Source organism: Colossoma macropomum, unplaced genomic scaffold (assembly GCF_904425465.1).
Source record: "Colossoma macropomum unplaced genomic scaffold, Colossoma_macropomum, whole genome shotgun sequence".
Lineage (NCBI taxonomy): Eukaryota > Metazoa > Chordata > Actinopteri > Characiformes > Serrasalmidae > Colossoma > Colossoma macropomum.
In genome coordinates, this window is record NW_023494798.1 from 6,194,214 (window position 1) to 6,217,848 (window position 23,635).

At 41.5% G+C, this 23,635-nt stretch overlaps 1 protein-coding gene and 1 pseudogene across 1 annotated transcript; both read left to right on the forward strand.

Moving 5' to 3' along the window:
• Positions 1 to 1,887: 1,887 nt before the first annotated feature.
• Positions 1,888 to 5,197, forward strand: LOC118818399 (extracellular calcium-sensing receptor-like). Its single transcript, XM_036585654.1, is given in 7 exon segments — positions 1,888 to 2,102; positions 2,225 to 2,516; positions 2,675 to 3,466; positions 3,600 to 3,824; positions 3,939 to 4,062; positions 4,322 to 4,394; positions 4,396 to 5,197. Coding segments are annotated over 7 exon segments (2,523 nt in total).
• A 10,355-nt stretch (positions 5,198 to 15,552) lies between these two features.
• LOC118818501 lies at positions 15,553 to 20,240 on the forward strand (annotated as a pseudogene).
• Positions 20,241 to 23,635: the final 3,395 nt, after the last annotated feature.

A 23,635-nucleotide genomic window follows, 5' to 3' on the forward strand; every position in this document is an offset into this window, starting at 1 on the left:
AAAAGCAAGGTGCTCTCTCATGGATGAGAGAGTTTGGTGTGGAAGAACTTGAGTCCTGACCTCAACCTGATAGAGCACCTTTGGGATGAATTAGAGCGGAGACTGCGAGCCAGGCCTTCTCGTCCAACATCAGTGTCTGACCTCACAAACGCGCTTCTGGAATAATGGTCAAAAATTCCCATGAACACACCCCTAAACCTTGTGGAAAGCCTTCCCAGAAGATTTGAAGCTGTTATAGCTGCAAAGCGTGGCTGACATCATATTAAACCCTATGGATTAAGAATGAGATGTCACTCAAGTTTATATGCGTGTGAAGGCAGACGAGCGAATACTTTTGGCAATATAGCGTATATATATATATATATATATATATATATATATATATATATATCCTAGTGTTTAACATATTTTTTAGCCAATGACCTCGACTGTTTAATCCATGTTCAATAAAGATACAATATTTAATACTGGCTGCTGGTTATAAAGCATAATAATTGTCCATGTTTAGAAGGCCATAATATCATGAAGAGAAGTAGACCACATTAGAGCTGGTATGCGAGGTCGGTGTACAGGCTATTGCAGAAATATACACTGAAACACCAAAAGTCATGGGACAGCAACTAGTATTGTGTGGTGCCCCCTCTAGCCTGGCAAAGTGCAGCAACTCAACGTGGCATCGATTCTACCAGTGGACAGAAGACTTCTGGAGGGACGCTGAACCATGCCATCTAGATAGCCACCCACTGCACTGTGGTGTTTGGCAAACATAGGTCACATCATTCATTGGAACTCTCCAGAATGCTCCTCAAACCAGTTCTGGACAACTTGGGCCTGATGGCACGGTGCATTATCTTGCTGGGAAATCCATAATTGTGAAGGTACATGAAGTCCACGAAGGGCTGCAAATGGTCACTAAGCAGTGAAATGGTCAATGACGTATTCAGGCGAATCAGTGGACCCAACCCATGACATAAGAACACACCCCACACCAATATGGAACCACCACCAGCCTGCACAGTGCCTTGTTGACGACTAGGGTCTAGGCTTGATAGGGTCTGTGCCACACATAAACCCTACCATCAGCCTGAACTAATTGGTACTGTGACTCATCCACATGTTGCCTGTCCTCTAGGGTCCAGTTAGCTACTTGACGAGCCCAGTTAAGGCATTGTGTCCGGTGTCGTGGAGTTAACAGAGCCACTCTGGTGGATCTTCTGCTCCCATACCTCAGGGAAGCTAAAGAATGATGCACTGACCTGCAGGATATGTGTGTTGGACCTCCTGGATGGAATGTGGATATGATTTCTGCCAGAGTTGCTTGTCTGTTTGCACGGACAATTCTAGCCAGACTTCGTCACTCACTATTATTAAGCACCTGAAGGCGGCCACTACTTCTATGATGTATTCTCGTTACACAGCGGACACTGTAAACCAAAGAATGTTAAATGCCTACACAACTTGTTAAACACAATTTATTTTAAGTAATAGAGCAACACATTTTAGTTGTTTACTTGTGCAATTATTTTCATTCAAGAAAGACAGGAAATACTTTTGAATATTTAAGTAAAATAAGGATAAAATAATAATGTAAATAAATATAAAAATTATGAATGTTTTTTAAATCTGCACAAAAAAAGAAAGCAAAGAAAAAAAAGACAAATGAACAAACAGGCAAATGAGACACTAAGGCTTAATTCCTTCAAAATTATGCTGCTCTCATCTGAAAGTCACACCTCCTTTAAGTGTGGCCCAACAGCGTAACAACACTGTAGAGGATTTGCATTTCTGTATGTATAAATATTGCAAATTCTTCCTGTCCAACCCACTCAAACCATCAGACATTATACATTCTCAATCAGTATCTCTACCCAATAGTTAAACAGGAGGATGGAGTCTATCTTTACTCTCTTGCATGTGGTGATGGCCATCAATAATTTTCACAGCACAAATGGGAATTTCTGTAGCCTGCATGGACAGCCTGTATACCCACAACTTTTTAAGGATGGTGATATCATAGTTGGAGGAATTTTACCGATCCACAGGACTTGGGAAATCACAGACGTGTCCTATAAGGTCAAGCCATCACAACTGAATTGTATGAGGTAAGCAGAAAGACATAATGGCATTTTCATACTAAATATTTATTATTTTAAACAATTACATTACACAGTAGAAATCTTTAATCTATAAAATGTCTGTGGATATGTGCTTTTTTGTAATCCAGTCTTGATTTCAGAGACTTCCAGTTTTCACAGTCCTTGATTTTTGCAATAGAAGAGATCAACAACAGTTCCTCTTTACTCCCTGGTGTTTCACTGGGCTATAAGATCTATGATACATGTGGTTCTACGGCTACGGGGGTGAGAATGGCTATGGCGCTTGTTAATGGGAATGAGAACTCAACCTTGAATGAGCCCTGCACAAAGCCAGCCCAGGTGCAAGCCATAATTGGGGAGACACAGTCATCAGTGTCAATGGCTATTGCAAAGAGTGTTGGACCTTTCAGCATTCCCTTAGTAAGCATTTATACACTTTTTATCAATATTAAAACTATTTAAAAATCAAAACTATTAGAAGCTAATGAAATCATGGCAATCTTACTTTTAATGTTATATGCAGATAATCTCTTGCAAAGACTGCACATTTTCCCTGACCTGTATGAATCTGTTTTTAGATCAGTCCTTATTCTACCTGTGAGTGTCTCAGTGACAAAAGGAAATACCCCTCATTTTTGCGCACTATTCCCAGTGATTACTTCCAGAGCAGAGCACTGGCAGAGATGGTCAAACAGTTTGGCTGGACATGGGTCGGTGCAATCAGAAGAGATGATGATTATGGTAACAGTGGAATGGCTGCATTTTCTCAAGCTGCAGAACAGCTGGGCGTTTGTTTAGAATATTCCCTTCCATTTTTTAGAACTTACTCAAAAGAAAAAGTGCTGAGAATAATTCAGCAGATCAAAAGCTCTACTTCTCGAGTGATTGTGGCGTTTGTTACTCACTGGGACTTTGAGATTTTGCTGGATGTATTTTATGAGCACAATATTACTGGATACCAGTGGGTGGGAACTGAAGCTTGGATCACTGATTCAATTGTAGCCAGACTGGATAAGCACAAAATACTGCAAGGAGCCATAGGGCTAGCTATACCCAATACAACAGTGACGGGTCTGAAGGAATTCATTCTGGATATAAATCTGCTGCAGTCTGCAGGCAGTGCCATTTTTACTGAATTATGGGAGGCTTTGTTTAAGTGCAAATATGCAGTACAGAATGACTCAGAAAATGCAGCAATGTGCACAGGCCAAGAGAAACAGTCTGAAATGGAAAGTGAATTCACAGACATGACCTTGATGCCCATTTTCTGTAATGTGTATAAAGGAGTATATGCTGTTGCCCACACCCTACATAACCTTCTTGGCTGCACGCAAACATGTCCTACAAAGAAGCAGCCTGATCCTCTCACTGTAAGTTAAAATTCTGTTTAAGCACATATCTTAAAGTTTCACAGCTTTTGGTACAAATTCAGAAAAATCAGCTAACAGAGTTAGTATGCGCTAAGCTTTTTAAGATGTTGTAATTTACAGTTTATTTTATCAGTTTCTAGAACATCTCAAAAAGGTGCGCTTCAAAACCAAAGACGGTGAAGAGGTATATTTTGATGAAAACGGTGACCCTGCAGCTAAATATGAAATAATAAACTTGCAAACTACTGAGGATCATTATGAGTTTGTCACTGTTGGACTTTATGACTCTTCTTTCCCTGCTCACAATCGATTAGCACTAAAAATGGCCTCTATTGTGTGGGCGCAAAATACAAATCAGGTATAGGTACACAACTGCACTTTGGTCTCAATAAAACATGTTCATTTCATATATTGTTTGTTTAACATACATAAAATATTTTTTTAGGCTACTGAATATTTATTTTGATCATAGGTGCCGGTGTCTGTGTGCAGTCAGAGCTGCCCTCCAGGAACCAGGAAGGCTGTGCAGAAAGGAAAACCTATCTGCTGCTTTGATTGTATACCATGTGCTGAAGGAGAGATCAGTAATATGACAGGTACAAAGATTTGCAAAAAATGAAATATATATATATATATATATATATATATATATATATATATATATATATATATATATATATATTGTTGGTATTACCACTGTAACTTGAACACATTTTAAAATATTTGTGATAAGTTTAAAATGAAAATTTTGGGATAAACACAGATGGAAATATTATATATAATGCATTCTGTCAAATACTTTCCCTGTGCATCTAAATTTTTTGATATTCTGTCATTTATTTTTCTCTTTCACAGACTCGATTAAATGTGAACAATGCAACGAAGACTACTGGTCAAATCAACACAGGAATGAATGTGTAAAGAAGGAAACTTTTGCTAACAGCTGTTTCAATTATTGGTACATTTATGACAATAATAATAGCAATTATATTCTTCAAACATAAAAATACCCCAATAGTCAAAGCCAACAATTCAGAGCTGAGTTTCTTATTGCTCTTCTCTCTGGCTCTGTGTTTCCTCTGTTCACTTACTTTCATTGGTCGGCCCTCTGAGTGGTCCTGTGTGCTGCGCCACACAGCGTTTGGGATCACCTTCGTCCTCTGCATCTCCTGTGTTCTGGGGAAAACAATAGTGGTGTTAATGGCCTTCAGAGCTACACTTCCAGGCAGTAATGTCATGAAATGGTTTGGGCCTCTACAGCAGAGACTCAGTGTTCTTGCTTTCACTCTCATACAGGTCCTTATTTGTGTACTTTGGTTAACAACATCTCCTCCTTTCCCCTTCAAAAATCGAAAGCACTACAAAGAAAAGATCATTCTAGAATGTCATTTAGGTTCAGCAGTAGGTTTCTGGGCTGTGCTGAGTTACATAGGACTGTTGGCTCTACTGTGTTTTGTTTTAGCTTTTTTGGCTCGGAAACTACCTGATAAGTTTAATGAAGCCAAGTTCATCACATTCAGCATGCTCATATTCTGTGCAGTTTGGATCACCTTCATCCCAGCTTATGTCAGCTCTCCTGGAAAGTTCACTGTAGCTGTGGAGATATTTGCTATTTTGGCCTCAAGCTTTGGTTTGTTATTCTGTATCTTTCTCCCAAAGTGTTACATAATCATAATGAAACCAGAAAAGAACACTAAAAAACAAATGATGAGCAAAGTGCCAGTTAAGTGAGCTGCATATTTACTATCAATTTGTTTTTGAATAATGCACGTGATCCTTACAAGTGTAATGTTAACGTTATACAGTTGATTTTCTAAAAAAAAAAATTTGACAACAAACAAAACAAAACAAAGAAAAACAAATAGTGTACAACAGAAATATGGCTATTTCATTCACTATTTAAAATAGTCACCTCCTACACCTGTCTACCTGTCTTCTGCCTTTTTTTTGTGATAATGTTGATGGTAATAGTGGGAAATATGAAAATATATATATATATATATATATATATATATATATATATATATATATATAATAAAAATAAAATAAAAAATAAATTAAAAATATTGGATACTATTTTGCCTTCTAATGCCCTGCATGTACCTTTCCACTATGAACTGATTAAAAAATGGTTTATGTTTAAGGCTAAAACCTTGTTTTAAATTATTTGTAAAACAATGTCTTAAGTATCAGGCAATGTATTAGAAATTAAGTCATGCAATAGTTTTCTGTGAGGTAACTGAATTTAGGTCAGAAGTTATTATAGAATAACAGTTCTTAAGTTATTATTTTATCTAACTCATTATATCCAGATATTATTATTATTATTATTATTATTATTATTATTATTATTTCCAGATAACTCCAGATAAGAAAACCGTATTACAGAAACATCCTAACTAGACAAATTTTTTTAAGTTTCTGCGCTTTAGTTTTGTTTGACCTTTTACATCAGTAAACAGTAGGTAGCTGCCCGGCTAACTCCCTTGATTATTTTGATTACACATTCGTCAGTTGCTAGGTAACATATGACAGTTTATTGTCGACATTAATTGAGCAGATTTACTGAAAATTGCTATGTACATGTAAAGTATGTGCCACAAACTTTCTGGTAAGTACCCCATATTTACAAACTACATACAATTTACTTCACATACTGTATAACTATATAATTATATCATTATTCCTTTTAATGGTATGCATACATAATCTAAACCGCTTATCCTTCTGGGTCACGGTGGGGTGCTGGAGCCTATCCCAGCTGTCATTGGGCAGAAGGCAGGACACACCCTGGACAGGTCACCAGTCCATCTCAGGGCAGACAGACAGACAGACATACACATTCACACCTAGGGGCAATTTAGCGTGTCCAAATAGCGTAACTGCATGTTTTTGGACTGTCGGAGGAAACCAGAAGAAACCCATGCAGACACGGGGAGAACATGCAAACTCCACACAGAAACGACCCTGGTCACCCAGCTGGGAATCGAACCCAGGCCATTCTCGCTGTGAGGCAACAGCGCTACCCACTGCGCCACCGTGCTGCCCTAACGGTATGCACAATAAAGTAAAACATTTTGTATACATAAATGACCAAAATAAAAATGTTGATACTTTTGATACTTTCTTTTCTTAATTGGATCTAGAAATAAAAGAAAAGTTTCTAAAACACGACATTTGTAATTTTTGAACTGAATTTTGAATTTCACAACCTCAAAGTAAGATTATGAAGTATAAGAATTTAATTCAATTTATTATGTATGTGGTTGTTCTAAAACAACTTCAAACAAACAAACAAGCAAAAAAACATAAAAAGACCATCAGTTCTCTGACAACCTTTCCTTCTTTGGTACAGAATATCAATAATTTTCAAAGGACTGTATCAAACTTGGAAATTTGAGTATCATGACAGCACTAGAGCAGAGGGTCTAAAACATGATTTGGAGAACTCTCTGGTGGAACTGTGTAATTGCATGCAACGTGTGGAAGTACATTTGGTTCAAAGAGTATTTAAAGAGAACACAGTCAAAACCAGGTGAAAAATGTCTTCCAAGGATGTAAGTGAAATATCTACAAACGTCATCATATCTTTAAAAGTAAAATGTTGATGTTGCATTTGAGAGCTAAACATTGAGTTTCATTTTGAGCCAGTGCATGTGACGTTAGTATGTAAAGATGTATAAAACAGTCCAAAACACTCCCACAAAATTTGTTATACAACTTTTTGGAGCAATCCTGAACAGGCACAGGCTCACTGGACAGGACAGGATCTAACAAGTGTGCATTCAGCAAAACAGGTTAGCACAGAGGGCTACTGGTGCTGCATGGGAGGCAGAAGGAGTAATCAAAGCATATGGCTGGCCACATATTGGAGCTGTCAAGAGAAAATCCCAATATTAAAGCAAAAACATGGAATCCACCCCCCCCCCACACACACTTTCTTCTTTACACTAACTTCATGTATACTTAGATGGCAAAGTCTTCTGTGATGACTGATAGCCGAAGGTGGTAACAGAGACTTTAGTTACCCTTTTCGAAAGATACGTATATATCCTAGTGTTTAACATACTTTTCAGTTAACCCCCATTTCCACTGCATTTCTGCCCTTCTGCCCATATAATGACTTGCTAATATCATTTCAGTGATCTTCTCGTTAGCTCAGGAGAAACTGTAACGAGGACAAGTCAGCCTCTATCACTTTGTCATGCTGATTGAATCAGAAGAGCAGACTGGTTGCTTTAAAAAGGGGGTGGTGCTTGAAATCATTGTCTTCTTTGGTTAACCATGGTTAGCTCCAAGGAAATGCATGCAGTCATCATTTCTTTGCATCAGAAGGGCTTCACAGGCAAGGACATTGCTGCTCGTACCTAAATCAACCATTTATCAGATCATCAAGAACTTCAAGGAGAGAAGTTCAATTGCTGTGAAGAAGGTTTCAGGGAGCCCAAGAAAGTCTAGCAAGTGCCATAACCGTTTCCTAAAGTACAGTAAGCTACGGGATCAGGTCACCACCAGTGCAGAGCTTGTTCAGGAATGGCAGCAGGCAGGTGTGGGTGCCTCTGCACGCACAGTGAGGTGAAGGCTTTTGGAGGATGGCCTGGTGTCAAGAAGGGCAGCAAAGAAGACACTTCTCTCCACGAAAAACATCAAGGACAGACTGACATTCTGCAGAAAGTACAGGGATTGGACTGCAGAGGACTGAGGTAAAGTTATTTTCTCTCATGAAGCCCCCTTCAGACTGTTTGGGACATCTGGAAAAATTATTCTCTGGAGAAGAAAAGGTGAGCGCTACCATGAGTCCTGTGTCATGCCAACAGTAAAGCATCCTGAGACCATTCATGTGTAGGGTTGCTTCTCATCCAGGGAGTGGGTTCACTCACAATTCTGCCTATAGGATGGTATCAAAACATACTCCAAGAACAACTTCTCCCAATGATCCAGGAGCAATTTGGTGATAACTGATGATTTTTCCAACATGATGGAGCACCATGTCACAAGGCAAAAGTGATAACTAAGTGGCTCAGTGAACAAAACATTGAAATTTTGGGTCCATGGCCAGGAAGCTCCCCAGATCTCAACCCCATTGAGAACCTGTGATCAAGCCTTTAAAAAAAAACAAAAATACAGAAATTGTGATCAACTACATGAATGGGTTGCCATCAGTCAGGATTTGGCCCAGAAGCTGATATGCAGCAAGCCATGGCAAATTGCAGAAGTCTTGAAAAAGAAGGGTCAACACCGTAAATTTTGAGTCCTTGCATACACTTGATGTATTTGTCAATAAAAGTTAAAAAAACTTAAGAAATACTTATACTTGTATTTCAGTACACCATACAAACATACAAATGCAGCAAACTTTGTGAAAACCAAAAATCGTGTCAGTCTCAAAACTTTTGGCCACAACTGTACACCCCACTATTTTCAGCTGACTCCATCCCTAGCTCACCTTTGAAAAATGCTCAAAAATGGAAGGGGCACACTGGGAGGGGAACTGCAATGATGATTGGGTTGGGTTTGGAAGTGGGGCTGCGAGGGAAACTGGGCGGGCTAGGCTGCTGTGTTTTTATAGTTATTAGTTTTGTAGTTACACCCTAAGACCTTTTTTCCATTAACAGCTGAAATGCACTGCTCTGTAATAATAAAATATACCAGCCTTGCTTAAAATGTGAACAGATCTTTCCAAACTGTAAAAATATCATTTTTGCTCCCGAGTGGCACAGCCGTCTAAGCGGTGACCCTATCAACAGAAGATCGTGAGTTCGATCCCTGGTAATGCTACAGTCATTCGTGGCCGGGAGTCCAAGAGAGCACAATCGGCCTCGCTCTCTGGGTGGGTAGGATGGCCCCCCCTTCTCCCCCATCACTCAGCATGACGCTAGTCAGCGAAGGCGCAGTTAGCTGATGTAACAGATCTGACAGTTGGCGCTTTTCATCCGAGCAAGCGGCAGCTTGAAAAAATGCGGCAGCTGGCTTCACAGGTCTCGGAGGAGGCCTGTGCTAGCCTTCGCCCTCCTAGCATTGGTAGTATCGTGATTGGGGGAGTCCTAACTAGCGGGTGGAATTGGAGACAGCTAAATTGAGGGAGAAAAAAAAATAACATTTTTATCGTGGTCAGTTCCGCCTCTGCAGCACCCCTCTGGTTCAACACTGCTATAGACGCAGATGACGTGTCTTGGTACTGAAGTACTATGACATGTCACAGTATGCAAGTCAGTCAAACAACATTACCACCCCCTGGTGACGCCCTACTCGTGCTGCGCTCATAAATATAAGAGCACAGGAGCCTGGAGTGAGGAAATTACCACACTCACACACTGTGCTAAATACCCCCAGCACCACCTCACAAGCCTGCAATAAGTCAGCTGTCTGTACCAACTGTAAATAACCCAATTAATCTGAGCTCAGTTTGTAATAAAGATTGATAATGTTCAACGTATGACTATGTAATCCGAAGGACCGATTAAGTGAGGATTCACTTTCCTTCACAAATCAAACTCGGGCGCGCAACTCACCAAACAGAAATCTACGGCAAGCAACACTCGAACTACGGACAGCGACAAGGTTCAGAAAATGTTAATATTAAATGGACATTGTTACTGATGGTGTCAACCTTTTGTCCGTACAGCCTTTCTCAGACTTCCCCTGCTTTTCGTAGTTCCAGTGTTGCTTGCTGTTGATTTCTGTTCAGTGAGTGTGCGTGCCAAAGGTTCAGTTTATTAGATTAGATTAGATTCGGCTTTATTGTCATTTTGCAAAGTACAGGTACAGAGCCAATGAAATGTAGTTAGCATCTAAGCAGAAGTGCAAAAAAAAAATATTATTTACATATAAAATACAGAAGAACATACAGATATGCAAGCATTAATATAATATACATATACATACATACAGAGTGAGTGGAGAGGATACAATAAGGTAGTATGTCCTGTGAGAGCAGTATATGTAAAAGATAAGTATGCAGAGTAAATGTGTATAGTAATTGTAGGGTGCAAATATGAATAGTGCAGTAATAGACTGCAAATATGAATAGTGCAACAATTCTAGGATATAAAGTGCAGTGTACAGTGCAGTAAATGCAGTGATGCGGTTAAAGTGGCGGTGAGGAGTTCAGCAGGGTCACAGCCTCAGTGAAGAAGCTCTTCCTGACCCTGCTGGTGCTGGAGCGGAGGCTTCTGTAACACCTGCCAGATGGGAGGAGGGTAAAAAGTCCATGGTTAGGATGAGAAACATCCTTGATGATGTTCCTTGTCCTGCCCAGGCAGCGCTTATGGAAAATGTTCTCAATGGAGGGTAACTGGGCACCTGTGGTGCACTGGGTAGTTTTCACCATCCGCTGGAGTGCTTTGCGGTCAGATGCAGAGCAGTTGCCGTACCACACTGAGATGCAGTTTGTGAGTATGCTCTCAATGGTACAGCGGTAAAAGTTCACCAGTATCCCTGGACAAAGGTGAGCTTTCTTGAGGCTCCTTAGGAAGTAAAGACGCTGTTGCGCCTTTTTGACCATGACAGAGGAGTTTAGTGACCAGGAAGTCCACTGTGATCTTCTTGGTTTTCTGGGTGTTGAGCGCCAGGTTGTTGTCCTCACACCATGCCGCCAGGTGCTGCACCTTATCCCTGTAGGCCATCTCATTGTCACCTCTGATCAGACCTATCACTGTGGTGTCATCCGCAAACTTGGTTATCTAACTAGAGCCATAAACAGGAACACAGTCATGGGTGAACAGGGAGTACAGATGAGGGCTGAGCACACAGCCTTGTGGCACACCAGTGTTCAGGACGATGGGGGAGAATAGGAGTTTGTCTAACTTAACAGCCTGAGGTCTGTCAGTCAGGAAGTCCAGAATCCAACTGCACAGAGATGTGCTGATACCAAGCTGGCTAAGTTTTAAGATCAGCTTGGAGAGGATCACTGTGTTAAATGCTGAACCGAAGTCAATGAACAGCATTCTGATATATGAATTTTGACAGTCCAGGCGAGTCAGTACAGTGTGGAGCGCTGTGGAAATGGCGTCCTCTGTTGATCTGTTGCACCGGTAGGCAAACTGTTGTGGGTCCAGTGTAACAGGCAGACAGGAAATCAAATGTGAAAGAACTAGTCTAGTTTCACATAGTCTCTAGGTGATGGAGGTGAGTGCAACAGGGCAGAAGTCATTCAGAGCTGAAGCGGTTGAATGCTTTGGCACTGGCACAATGGTGGCAGTCTTGAAGCTAGTTGGGATAACTGCCTGGGACAGCGACAGATTGAAAATGTCTGTGAAGACCCAAGCCAGCTGCTTAGCACAGGCTCTCAGCACATGACCAGGTACTCCATCAGAGCCAGCTGCCTTTTGTGCATTCATCACCTTGCTCAGAGTGCAACAGACATCCGCGATGGAGAATGTGAGTGGCTGCTCATCAGGTGGTGAATCTGTTTTGGAGAAGACCACCTTATTTCCCCTGTCGAAGCGAGCATAGAAGTAGCTGAGCTCATCGGGGAGTAAGGCACAGTTGGGAGGGGGCACAGTGCTGGGTGGTTTAAAGTAAGACTGTATGCTTTGCCACATATGCCAAGGGTCAGAGGAGTTGAAGTGCTCTTCAATCTGTTGTTTGTAACAGCGTTTAGCCTTTGAGATGCATCTTCTGAGGTTGGCTCTGGCTGAGCTGTAAGTCTCCTGATCTCCAGACCTGAAGGCAGCATATCTTGCTTTGAGCAGGAGGCAAATCTCTCTGTTTACCCAGGGCTTCTGATTAGGGAAGGTCTTTGTTATTTGGTGAGCTGTCACTCTGTCCACACAGCTGTTGATTTGTTCTAGGACAGAGTTGGTGTAGACATCAATGTTGGTATGAGAGTCTGTGATGGCCTGGGCTGCAAACACACTCCAGTCTGTGTGCTGGAACTGGTGCTGAAGAAAGGAGTCAGCCTCTTCCATCCAGACCTTCACAGATTTTGTTGTGGGTTTCACAGTTGATGAAACTGGGTGTACTTGGGGAGCAGGAACAAAGAGAGGTGGTCAGACTGTCCCAGGTGGCGGAGGGGTGGGGCTTTGTAAGCGTTAGCCGCATTGGTGTAAACGTGATCCAAAGTTCTTTGTTCCCTTGTGGTTCTGATGAAACTTTGGAAGTATAGATCTCAAATTGCTGTAATTAAAGTCCCCAGCAACAATAAAGGCTCCGTCCGGGTGCACAGTTTGCAGTTTGTTAATAGCAGCACAAAGATCTTTCAAAGTCACATTAGCATCTGGGGGGACATAAACTGCAGCAGCAACAATGCAGGTAAACTCACGTGGAATATAGAAGGGTCTGCACTTAATAATTAGGAATTCCAGACCAGCAGAGCAGTGAGTATCAACAACGACAGAGTCTGTGCACCATGCTTTGTTTACATAAATGCAAACACCACCACCCTCTTACCTGAGGCTGTAGCTGACCTTTTGGCTCTGAACAGAGTGTGCCCCTCTAATCACGCTGTTAGAAACATCGTTGCTTAGTAAGGTTTCCGAGAAAAAAAACATGAAACTGCAGTCCATAAGCCTTTTCTGTGTGAGGATCTAGATCTTTAATTCATTCGGCTTGTTCGGCAGAGACCGCACACTGGCGAGGAAGATGCTAGGTAGCGCTGGCCGGTGTGGGTTTAGCCATAGCTTAGCATGCAGATCTCCATGCTTACCCCATCTTTGTTTACGGTCTCGATGCCGGCGCCGGGCTCTTCTGATCAGTATGAATGGCTCGTTTGGTCTCCGTGTCCTGGTCAGCTCCGGGGGTAGCTTTATACAGGGGAACGTGAATTTGACTGGGAACTGAATCGGATGTAACGCCGATGCTATGAACAGCTTGCAGAATGTAATTATTTAGGGCCACTGCAGCAAACCCTGGCTCACCGGTGATGCAGTCTGCGACCTTGATGTCAAACTGAATAAAACTTAGACAGTGTTCAAAGAAATCCACTTTATTTATTCAGAATTCAGTGCATCTAAGAAATCAGAACTCGGGCTATATCAATGGCTGATACTGTTAAGGCCGAAGATACACTCCCTGATCAGAAACACCTTTCCTTGTCGAAGATGGGGATGGTAGTAGAGAAAAATTGCCAACCTTACAAGATATCTCAGTTGCAAAAGTGTCGTTTGATTCTGTCACTCTCCATATTTTCTGGTAGCTAACGTAGTCTAGCTCTAAAAGCACAGCAGCCCAGCCCACCTGGTTTCCCTCACAGCCCCACCTCCAAACCCTAACATAACTGCAGTGCCCCTCCCAACGTGCCCCTCCTATTTTGAGAATTTTCTAATTGTGCCAGGGATGGAGTTAGCTGAAAGTAGTGTGGTGTAGTTACTCTTTAAAATTAACCGTAATGTATCAGAAAATATGAAGAGTGACAGAATCAAACAGCACTTTTGCAACTTCGAGGTCTTATGAGACTGATAAATTTTCTCCATGACCATCCCCATCTTTGATGGGAAAAACGCTTCAGATCAGGCAGTGTGTCTTGAGCTATACCAGTACGAGCCACTGACTCAAGCCGCTGAAGAGTTAACATAGTGCCGGAAAATGATTAACAACGAGCAGAAAAGCATCCAAATGGTGGAACATTCCCTAAAACCGTGACAGCTAGCTTCTAATTATCTGTTCAGCAGGTTCATGAGGTTGAGGTTGCAGACTGCATCACTTGTCAACCAGGGTTTGCTGCAGTGGCCTTAAATCTTTATGTTCTGCAAGCTGTTCATGGCATTTACAGGTGTTGCATCCGATTCAGTTCCCCCTCAAATTCACGTTCACCTTCAATCAAACCCTCAGGCGCACGCACTCACTGAACAGAAATCAAGAGCAAGCAACACTGGAACTACAAAAAGCGGGAAAAAAGTTTGATAAAGGATGTACGGACGAAAGGCTGACACAGTCAGTAACAACGGCCATTTAACGTTACCCTTTCCTGAACCCTTCAGCTTTCTGTAGTTCCAGTGTTGCTTGACGTTGATTTCTATTCAGTGAGAGCGCACGCCTGAGGGTTTCATTTGTGAAGGAAAATGTGAATCGGATGCAACACTGGCAGCTATACGGAGACTTGCAAGAATCCTCACTTAATCAGTCCTTAAGGTCACCTACTCATACGTTGAACATTATCAATAAATGTGCTAATCATAACATCTTTATTACCAACTAAGTTTAGAGTAATTGGGTTATTTGCAGTTGTTACAGACAGCTGGCATATCGTAACTTTGTGAGGCGGTGATGGGGGTATTTAGCTCAGCATGTGTGGTTATCTCCTCACTCTAGGCTCCTACGGTTTCATATAAGTATAAGTAGGTCGTCATCGGCAGTGGCAACATGGGTTGACAGATTTGCATACAGTGACGTCATCGTACTTTGGTACGAAGACACGTGATCCACGCCTATAGCGAAGCCGAACCAGAGAGGTGCTGCAGAGGTGGAAATGACCACGATAAAAATTATATATTTTTTTTTACTTTCACAAATTTTAACAAGGCAGGTATATTTTATTGTTACAAAGCAGTGCATTTCAGCTGTTAATGGAAAAATCGGTCTTAGGGCGTAGTTACTTTTTAATGACCGCATGTAGCCAAATGAGAACGCCAGCAGAACCTCCATGGCATAAACATAATTGATACAATTTTCACAGCATACCTCTCACCGACTGTGATTTCGTTTAAGAAATACAGCAACACATTTTAGTTATTTACATATTTATTTACTATCATTTCAGAGGGAGAGGAAGGGAGAGGAATTTGGATATTTAAGCCAACTAAGTATGACGTCATAATAAAAAATACAATAAAACAAAAATTAGACAAAAATATACAAAAAACAAAATATTAATGTTTTTAAGAAACTCGCAGAAGAAAAAAACAAGAAAGCATAAGTAAATGCAAATAAACACAGGCAAAAAACTAAGACTTAATTCTTTCAGAGTAGTACTGCTGACATATGAAAGTCACACCTCCTTTGAGTGCGGCCCTACAGTGTAACATTACCGTAGAGGATTTGTATTTCCATCTCTATAAATATTACAAATCCTTCCTCTCCGACCCACTTGAAACCCCAGACCTTGTACATACTGAATCATTAACTCTACTGAGCAGTTAAATAGGTGGATGGAGTCTATCTTTACTCTCTTGCATGTGGTGATGGCCATCATCAATTTTTCCAGCACAAATGGGAATTTCTGTAGACTGCATGGAGAGCCTGTATACCCACCACTTTCTAAGGATGGTGATATCATAGTTGGAGGGATTTTACCAATCCACAGGACTTGGGAAATCATAGACATGTCCTATATGGTCAAGCCATCACCAATGAATTGTGTGAGGTAAGTAGCAAGACAAAATGACATTTTCATATATTGAACAGTTACATTACACAGTAGAAAAAAAGCTTCAACTTGTCATTGTTAAAATGTCTGTGTGTATCTGTTTTATCCTAATCAAGTCTTGATTTCAGAGACTTCCAGTTTTCACAGTCCTTGATTTTTGCAATAGAAGAGATCAACAACAGTTCCTCTTTACTCCCAGGTATTTCACTGGGCTATAAGATCTATGACACATGTGGTTCCACAACTATGGGGGTTAAAATGGCTATGGCACTTATTAATGGGAATGAAAACTCAACCTTGAATGAGCAATGCACAAAGCCAGCACAGGTGCAAGCCATAATTGGGGAGACACAGTCATCAGTATCAATGGCTATTGCAAAGAGTGTTGGACCTTTCAGCATTCCCATGGTAAGTGTTTATATAATGTTTATCAACAATATAACTATTAAAATATAAAACCTCTTTAGACCTAATAAAATAAGAACATACTTGTAATGTTAAATGCAGTTTATTCCTGGCCATATAAAAAAATAAATTAATTAATAAAAAATAAGTGAAAATAATCAAGTGACATAATTGTGTGAATCTGTTTCTAGATCAGTCCTTCAGCCACCTGCGAGTGTCTCAGTGACAAAAGAATATACCCCTCATTTTTGCGCACTGTTCCCAGTGATTACTACCAGAGCAGAGCAATGGCAGAGATGGTCAAACAGTTTGGCTGGACATGGGTGGGCGCAATAAGAAGAGATGATGATTATGGTAACAACGGAATGGCTGCATTTACTGAAGCTGCAGAACAATTGGGTGTTTGTTTAGAATATTCCCTTCCATTTTTTAGAACCTACTCACAAGAAAAAGTGCTGAGAATAATTCAGCAGATCAAAAGCTCTACTTCTCGAGTGATTGTGGCATTTGTTACTCACTGGGACTTTGAGATTTTACTCGACGTATTTTATGAGCACAACATCACTGGATACCAGTGGGTGGGAACTGAATCTTGGATCTCTGATGCAGCTGTAGCCAGACTGGATAAGCACAAAATACTGCAAGGAGCCATAGGGCTAGCTTTAGCCCAGTCAAAGGTAACAGGTCTGAAGGAATTCATTCTGGATATAAATCCACTGCAGTCTGCAGGCAGTGGCATTTTTACTGAATTATGGGAGACTTTGTTTAAGTGCAAGTATACAGTGCAGAATGACTCAGAAGATACAACAGTGTGTACAGGACAGGAGAAACTGTCTGAAATAGAAAATGAATTTACAGACATGACCCAGATGCCCATATTCTGTAATGTGTATAAAGGAGTATATGCTATTGCCCACACACTACACAACCTTCTTGGCTGCACGCAAACATGTCCTACAAAGAAACAGCCTGATCCTCTCACTGTAAGTTAAAATTCTGTTTAAGCACAGATCTTAAAGTTTCACGGCTTTGGCACTTGCGCGTAGCACTAATTCAGAAAAATCAGCAAAGATGCTGCACTTGGACAGATATGTGTTAAGCTCTTTAAGATTTTGTAATTTACAGTTTACTCTATTTCATCAGTTTCTAGAACATCTCAAAAGGGTGCGCTTCAACACCAAAGATGGTGAAGAGGTTTATTTTGATAGAAATGGTGACCCTGCAGCTAAATATGAAATAATAAATGTGCAAACTATTGAAGATCACCATGAGTTTGTCACTGTTGGACTTTATGACTCTTCTTTCCCTGCTCAAAATCGATTAGCACTAAAAATGTCCTCTATTGTGTGGGCACAAAATACAAATCAGGTATAAGGATAAAACTGCATATGGTCTCAATAAAATATGCATATTTTATTTAATGTTTGCATAATATGTATAAATGTTTTATAGGTTACTGAACATTTATTTTGATCATAGGTGCCGGTGTCTGTGTGCAGTGAGAGTTGCCCTCCAGGCACCAGGAAGGCTGTGCAGAAAGGAAAGCCTATCTGCTGCTTTGACTGTATACCATGTGCTGAAGGAGAGATCAGTAATTTGACAGGTACAAATATTTGTAAAAATTGGAAAAAAAAAGAGTATTGTTGGTATCACTACTGTGGTGAGAACATATTTTACCATATTTGTGATGTTTAAATTGAAAATTTTATGTTTTAGGACACAAGACAATTGCAATCTTATTTGTAATGCATTCTTTTAATTATGTTCCTGTTTATTATGTTATCTTTTTATATTAATGTCATTTATCTCTTTCTGACAGATTCGATTAAATGTGAACAATGCTACGAAGACTATTGGTCAAATCTATATAGGAATGAATGTGTGAAGAAGGAAACTGAATTCTTGTCGTATGAGGAAACAATGGGAATTTTACTAACAACTGTTTCAATTACTGGTACATTTATGACAATAATAATAGCAATTATATTCTTTAAACATAAAAATACTCCAATTGTCAAAGCCAACAATTCAGAGCTGAGTTTCTTATTGCTCTTCTCACTGGCTCTGTGTTTCCTCTGTTCACTTACTTTCATTGGTCGGCCCTCTGAGTGGTCCTGTGTGCTGCGTCACACAGCGTTTGGGATCACCTTCGTCCTCTGCATCTCCTGTGTTCTGGGGAAAACAATAGTGGTGTTAATGGCCTTCAGAGCTACACTTCCAGGCAGTAATGTCATGAAATGGTTTGGTCCTCCACAGCAGAGACTCAGTGTTCTTGCTTTCACTCTCATACAGGTCCTAATTTGTGTGATTTGGTTAACAACATCTCCTCCTTTCCCCTTCAAAAATCGTAAGCATTACAAGGAAAAGATCATTCTAGAATGTCAGTTAGGTTCAGCCGTAGGTTTCTGGGCTGTTCTGAGTTATATTGGACTTTTGGCTCTTTTGTGTTTTGTTTTAGCTTTTTTGGCTCGGAAGCTGCCTGATAAGTTTAATGAAGCCAAGTTCATTACATTCAGCATGCTCATATTCTGTGCAGTTTGGATCACCTTCATCCCAGCTTATGTCAGCTCTCCTGGAAAGTTCACTGTAGCTGTGGAGATATTTGCTATTTTGGCCTCAAGCTTTGGTTTGTTATTTTGTATTTTTCTTCCAAAGTGTTACATAATCATACTAAAACCAGAAATGAACACTAAAAAACAACTTATGAATAAAGTGCCAGTTAAGTGAGCTGCACAAGCACTATTAAACTGGCTTGGAATAAAGAATATGACACTTATAACTGTAATGTTAACATGTTTACATTTTCAAACATATTATTTTAATGTGGAATACAATCCCTTGATACCTCAATTTTCACAAGACACAAATGAAAACAAAATCAATGGCAGAAGTTTGATGTAAACAGAGAATCTTACTGACTGAATTTTCTTAAAATGGTCCTAGGAACCAGGGGTAAAATGGTCCACAACAGAAATATATTCATGTCATTCACTATTAAAAAAAAAACAGTGAACCTACAGCTGTCGTTTGATTTTTTTTTATATATTGAAAGTAATAGTGGAAAGGAAATTAAAAGGAAAAAAAATATATATATATCCTGTTTTAAATAGTAAAATAATGTCTTAGGCATCAGGCATGCATTAGAAACCAACTCATGCAACTTTCTGTGAGGTATCCTTTAAGGGTATTAAATGTTTTGGAAGTCCAGGGCCATTAATACAAAACTTCCTAATTATCATTCTAATTCTAATGGGAGATTGTTGTCTGGCTAGCTCACCTGCTTATTTTGATTAGGCATTGGTCGGTTGCTAGGTAACATATAGCAGTGATCATCGACATCGATCAAGTACTTTACGATTTCATAACTGGCTTTAAGATAAGATAAAGAAAAGATAATGCTGTAGGATAAGGTAAATATAAGATTTGCTTCTTTAATACAATTTTTTTTTAAATCTTATCTTGATCTGTCAGAGCTTCAGACAAAAAAAGAGGAAGTTTCTGTAATATAGGCCCTGCTTCTGTAATTGAAAGAACAAGACAAAAAAAAAAGAAAAAAGAAAATAAAAAGTTTGTCCAGTTTTATATATTTTATATATTTGTCCACTTTTTTAACCTTCCTGAAGCCAGATCATTTATAACATAACCATTTAGCTAATAAGCATTAAGCTATTGCTTAGCATTTGCCTAATTAGAGTAGCTATAATTAGCTATATAAGAAAATAGCCACTAATCAAATCATGTTTATTGTCACGTCACATTTACACAAGTGCAAGGTGAGTGAAAATCTTAGGCGCGTAGCCACCTTGTAGAATTTAAATGCAAGAGGTTTGCCTGAGGTAGATAAATAAATGGGATGCAGGGTACACAGGTGATAGAATACTGATATAGAAATCTTCCAGATTATACAAGATATGGATAGAAGATGTACAACATGTCAATCTATATGTGTAAGTATAGATTTGCTAGATTGAAGGTGCAGTAAGATCAGAGTAAGTCTATTGAGATGTGGATGATGTGTAGATTGCCAATGGAGATCATCATCATGATGACTCAGAGGTGCAGTGACAGGCCTATAGACCGATACACCAGCACTACTGGCTGTTCAGCAGCCTTATGGCCTGGGGAAAGAAACTGTCTCGGAACCAGCTGGACTTTATGCTTCTGTACCTCCTCCTGTTTGACAGCTGTAAGAACAGACAGTGGCTTGGGTGGATGGAGTCCTTTAGAATCCTCCTGGTCTTCCTCAGACAGCAGCTGGTGTATAAATCTAGGAGGTTTGGGAGCTGCACCCCGGTGATGTGCTGGGCTGTCCACACCACCCTCTGCAGAGCTTTACACTCGATGGCAGTGCAGTTCCCATACCAGGTGGTGATGGAGCCTGTTAAAATGCTCTCCACAGTACATGTGTAAAATTCTGAGGATGCGGGGGGTTCATGCTAAACCTCCTCAGCCGTCTGAGGTAGAAGAGGTGCTGTTGTGCCAGTGTGGTGTGTTCGGCCAATGTCAATTTTTCTAAGATGTTAACACCGAGGAACTTGAAGCTGTTGACCCTCTCTACAGTGGCTCCATTGATGGTGATGGGGGTGTGCACTTTCTCTTGCTTCCTGAAGTCCACTATGAGCTCCTTGGTCTTGTCGACGTTGAGAGAGAGGTTGTTCTCCTGGCACCAGGGTGTCAGGAAGCCAATCTCCTCTCTGTAGGCCTCCTCGCTGTCATTGGAGAGCAGGCCCACAATCGTGGTGTCATCTGCAAATTTGATGATGACATTGGAGCTGTGTCTGGCTGAACAGTCGTGGGTGTACAAGGAGTACAAGAGAGGGCTGAGCACACAGCCCTGAGGAGCTCCGGTGTTAAGGGTCAGTGAGGAGGAGGCGATGTTGCCCATCCTTACCACCTGGCATCGGTCCGTCAGGAAGTTCAGGATCCATCTGCACTGAGAACTGTTCAGACCCAGATCCCAAAGCTTAATGTCGAGCCTTGAGGGCACGACTTGAATGCTGAGCTGTAGTTCACAAACAGCATTCTCACATATGTGTTTTTTTTTTATGTCCAGATGGGAGAGGGCAGTATGAAGAGTCAGGGCTATTGCATCATCAGTGGATCTGATCTGTCTGTCAGCAAACTGCAAAGAAAAGAATCATCTGGGCCGACTGGCCAAGAAACGCTGCAGACGCCGGAAAAGGGGCAGGAAAGCCACCGTTCTGGTCAGGCTGAGACTGCGTGCTAACCGCCCCCCACTTCCCAGGATACTACAGGCAAACGTACAGTCCCTGGACAACAAAATCAGCAAACTCAGGGCACGGATCTCTTTCTAGCAAGAGACACAGGACTGCTGTATAATCTGCCTCACAGAGACCTGGCTATCAGTGGAGATTCCCAGAGAGGCCATTGAGCCCGCAGACTTCTCTGTGCACCGCGCAGACAGAACAAAGGACCTCTCTAGGAAGAGCGAGGGGGGAGGTGTATGTTTTGGGATCAACAATGCTTGGTGTGATCAGAGGAATGTACACTTCATCGAGTCTTGATCGCTGTGGCTGCCAAGAGAGATTACAGGGAGAGATCATTGTCACCACAGTATACATTCCACCACAGGCTGATACAGACCTGGCACTTGGGTAACTGTACGAGGCTGTTAACAGGCAGGAGACCGCACACCTAGAGGCAGCCTCTACTGTTGTAGTTGGACTTTAACAAAGCAAACTTTAGGGAAGTCGCTCCAAAGTACTTCCAACACATCTCATGCAGCACACGAAAATCATGCATGCTGGATCGCTGCTACTCCTCCTTCCGTCAGGCGTACAAAGCCCTGCCCCAACCTCCATTTGGCAAATCGGATCTTCTCTCCATTCTGCTCCTGCCCACCTATGGGCAGAAGCTGAAAAGGGCACAACCCATTATCAGAGAGGTCCACCACTGGTCGGACCACTTGGATAATGCGCTCCAGGACTGTTTTGAAGATTTGCAGACTGGGAGATGTTCCACGAGGTGTCAAACAATAACATTGATGAATATGCAAACTCAGTTCCAGGGTTCATCAAAAAGTGTACAAAGGATGTTGTGCCCACAAAAACAGTTTGTGTTTACTTCAATCAGAAACCATGGCTCAACTGTGAAGCCCTGCAGCTCTGAATGCACGTACCGCTGCTTTTAAGTAAGGAAACACGGCTAAGTATAAAAAAAGCCAGCTATGCTCTCCGTAAGACCATAAGAGCAGCCTAACGTGAGTATAGGGCTAAAGTGGAATCTCAGTTCAACACCACCAACACAAGAAGCCCGTGGGAGGGGTTAAACACAACAACGGACTGTGAATAACATCAGGGCTGTGCTTCCAAACGAGCTAAACACTTCCCTATGCTTGTTTTGAGGCAAATCACGCCGCACGTCCCTGCCCCCGCTCCCGCTGAGTCAACCCCCCCCGCCTCCGTCTCTGTGGCTGACGTGTGTAGAGCCTTTAAGAATGTTAACATCTGCAAGGCAGCCAGGCCTGACAGCATACTTGCATGTGCTCTCAAAGCTTGTGCACATCAGCTGGCAGGAGTGTTTACAGACATTTTTAACCGCTCTCTCTCACTCTCAGTTGTTCCTGCATGCTTCAAATGGGCCACCATTGTGCCAGTTCCAAAGTCAGCCAGGGTAAATACTCTAAATGACTGGCACCCAGTTGCTCTGACCGCCATCATAAGCAAGTGCTTTGAGAAGAATAACCTCTCTCTCAATGTCAACAAGACCAAGGAGCTTATAGTGGACTTCAGGAAGCAAGAGAGAGAGCACACCCCCATCACCATCAATGGAGCCACTGGAGAGAGGGTCAACAGCTTCAAGTTCCTTGGTGTTCACATCTAAGAGGAGCTGACATGGACCTAACACACCACACGGGTGATGAGCAAGGCACAACAGCACCTCTTCTACCTCAGGCAGCTGAGGAGGTTTGGCTTGAACCCCCCGCATCCTCAGAACATTTTACACATGTACTGTGGAGAGCATTTTAACAGGCTCACCTGGTATGGGAACTGCACTGCCATCATGCGGAAAGCCTGATGAAGGTGCAGACAGTGGTGCGGATGGACTCCATCCACCCAAACCATCATCTGTTCTCACAGCTGTCAAGCGGGAGGAGGTACAGAAGCATAAAGTCCAGAACCAGCTGGTTCCAAGACAGTTTCTTCCCCTGGGCCATCAGGCTGCTGAACAGCCAGTAGTGCTGGTGTATCGGTCTACAGGCCTGTCACTGCACCTCTGAGTCATCGTCATGATATATACATGTTTTGGCAACATATGCTGCCATTCAGACGACGTCTTTTTCATAGAAGGCATTGCTTATTTCAGCAGAACAATGTCAAACCACATTCTGCATGTACTACAACAGCATGACTCTGTATTAAATGTGTCCGGGCGCTAAACTGGCCTGCCTGCAGTCCAGGTCTGTCACCCACTGAAAACATTTGGCACATTATAAAATG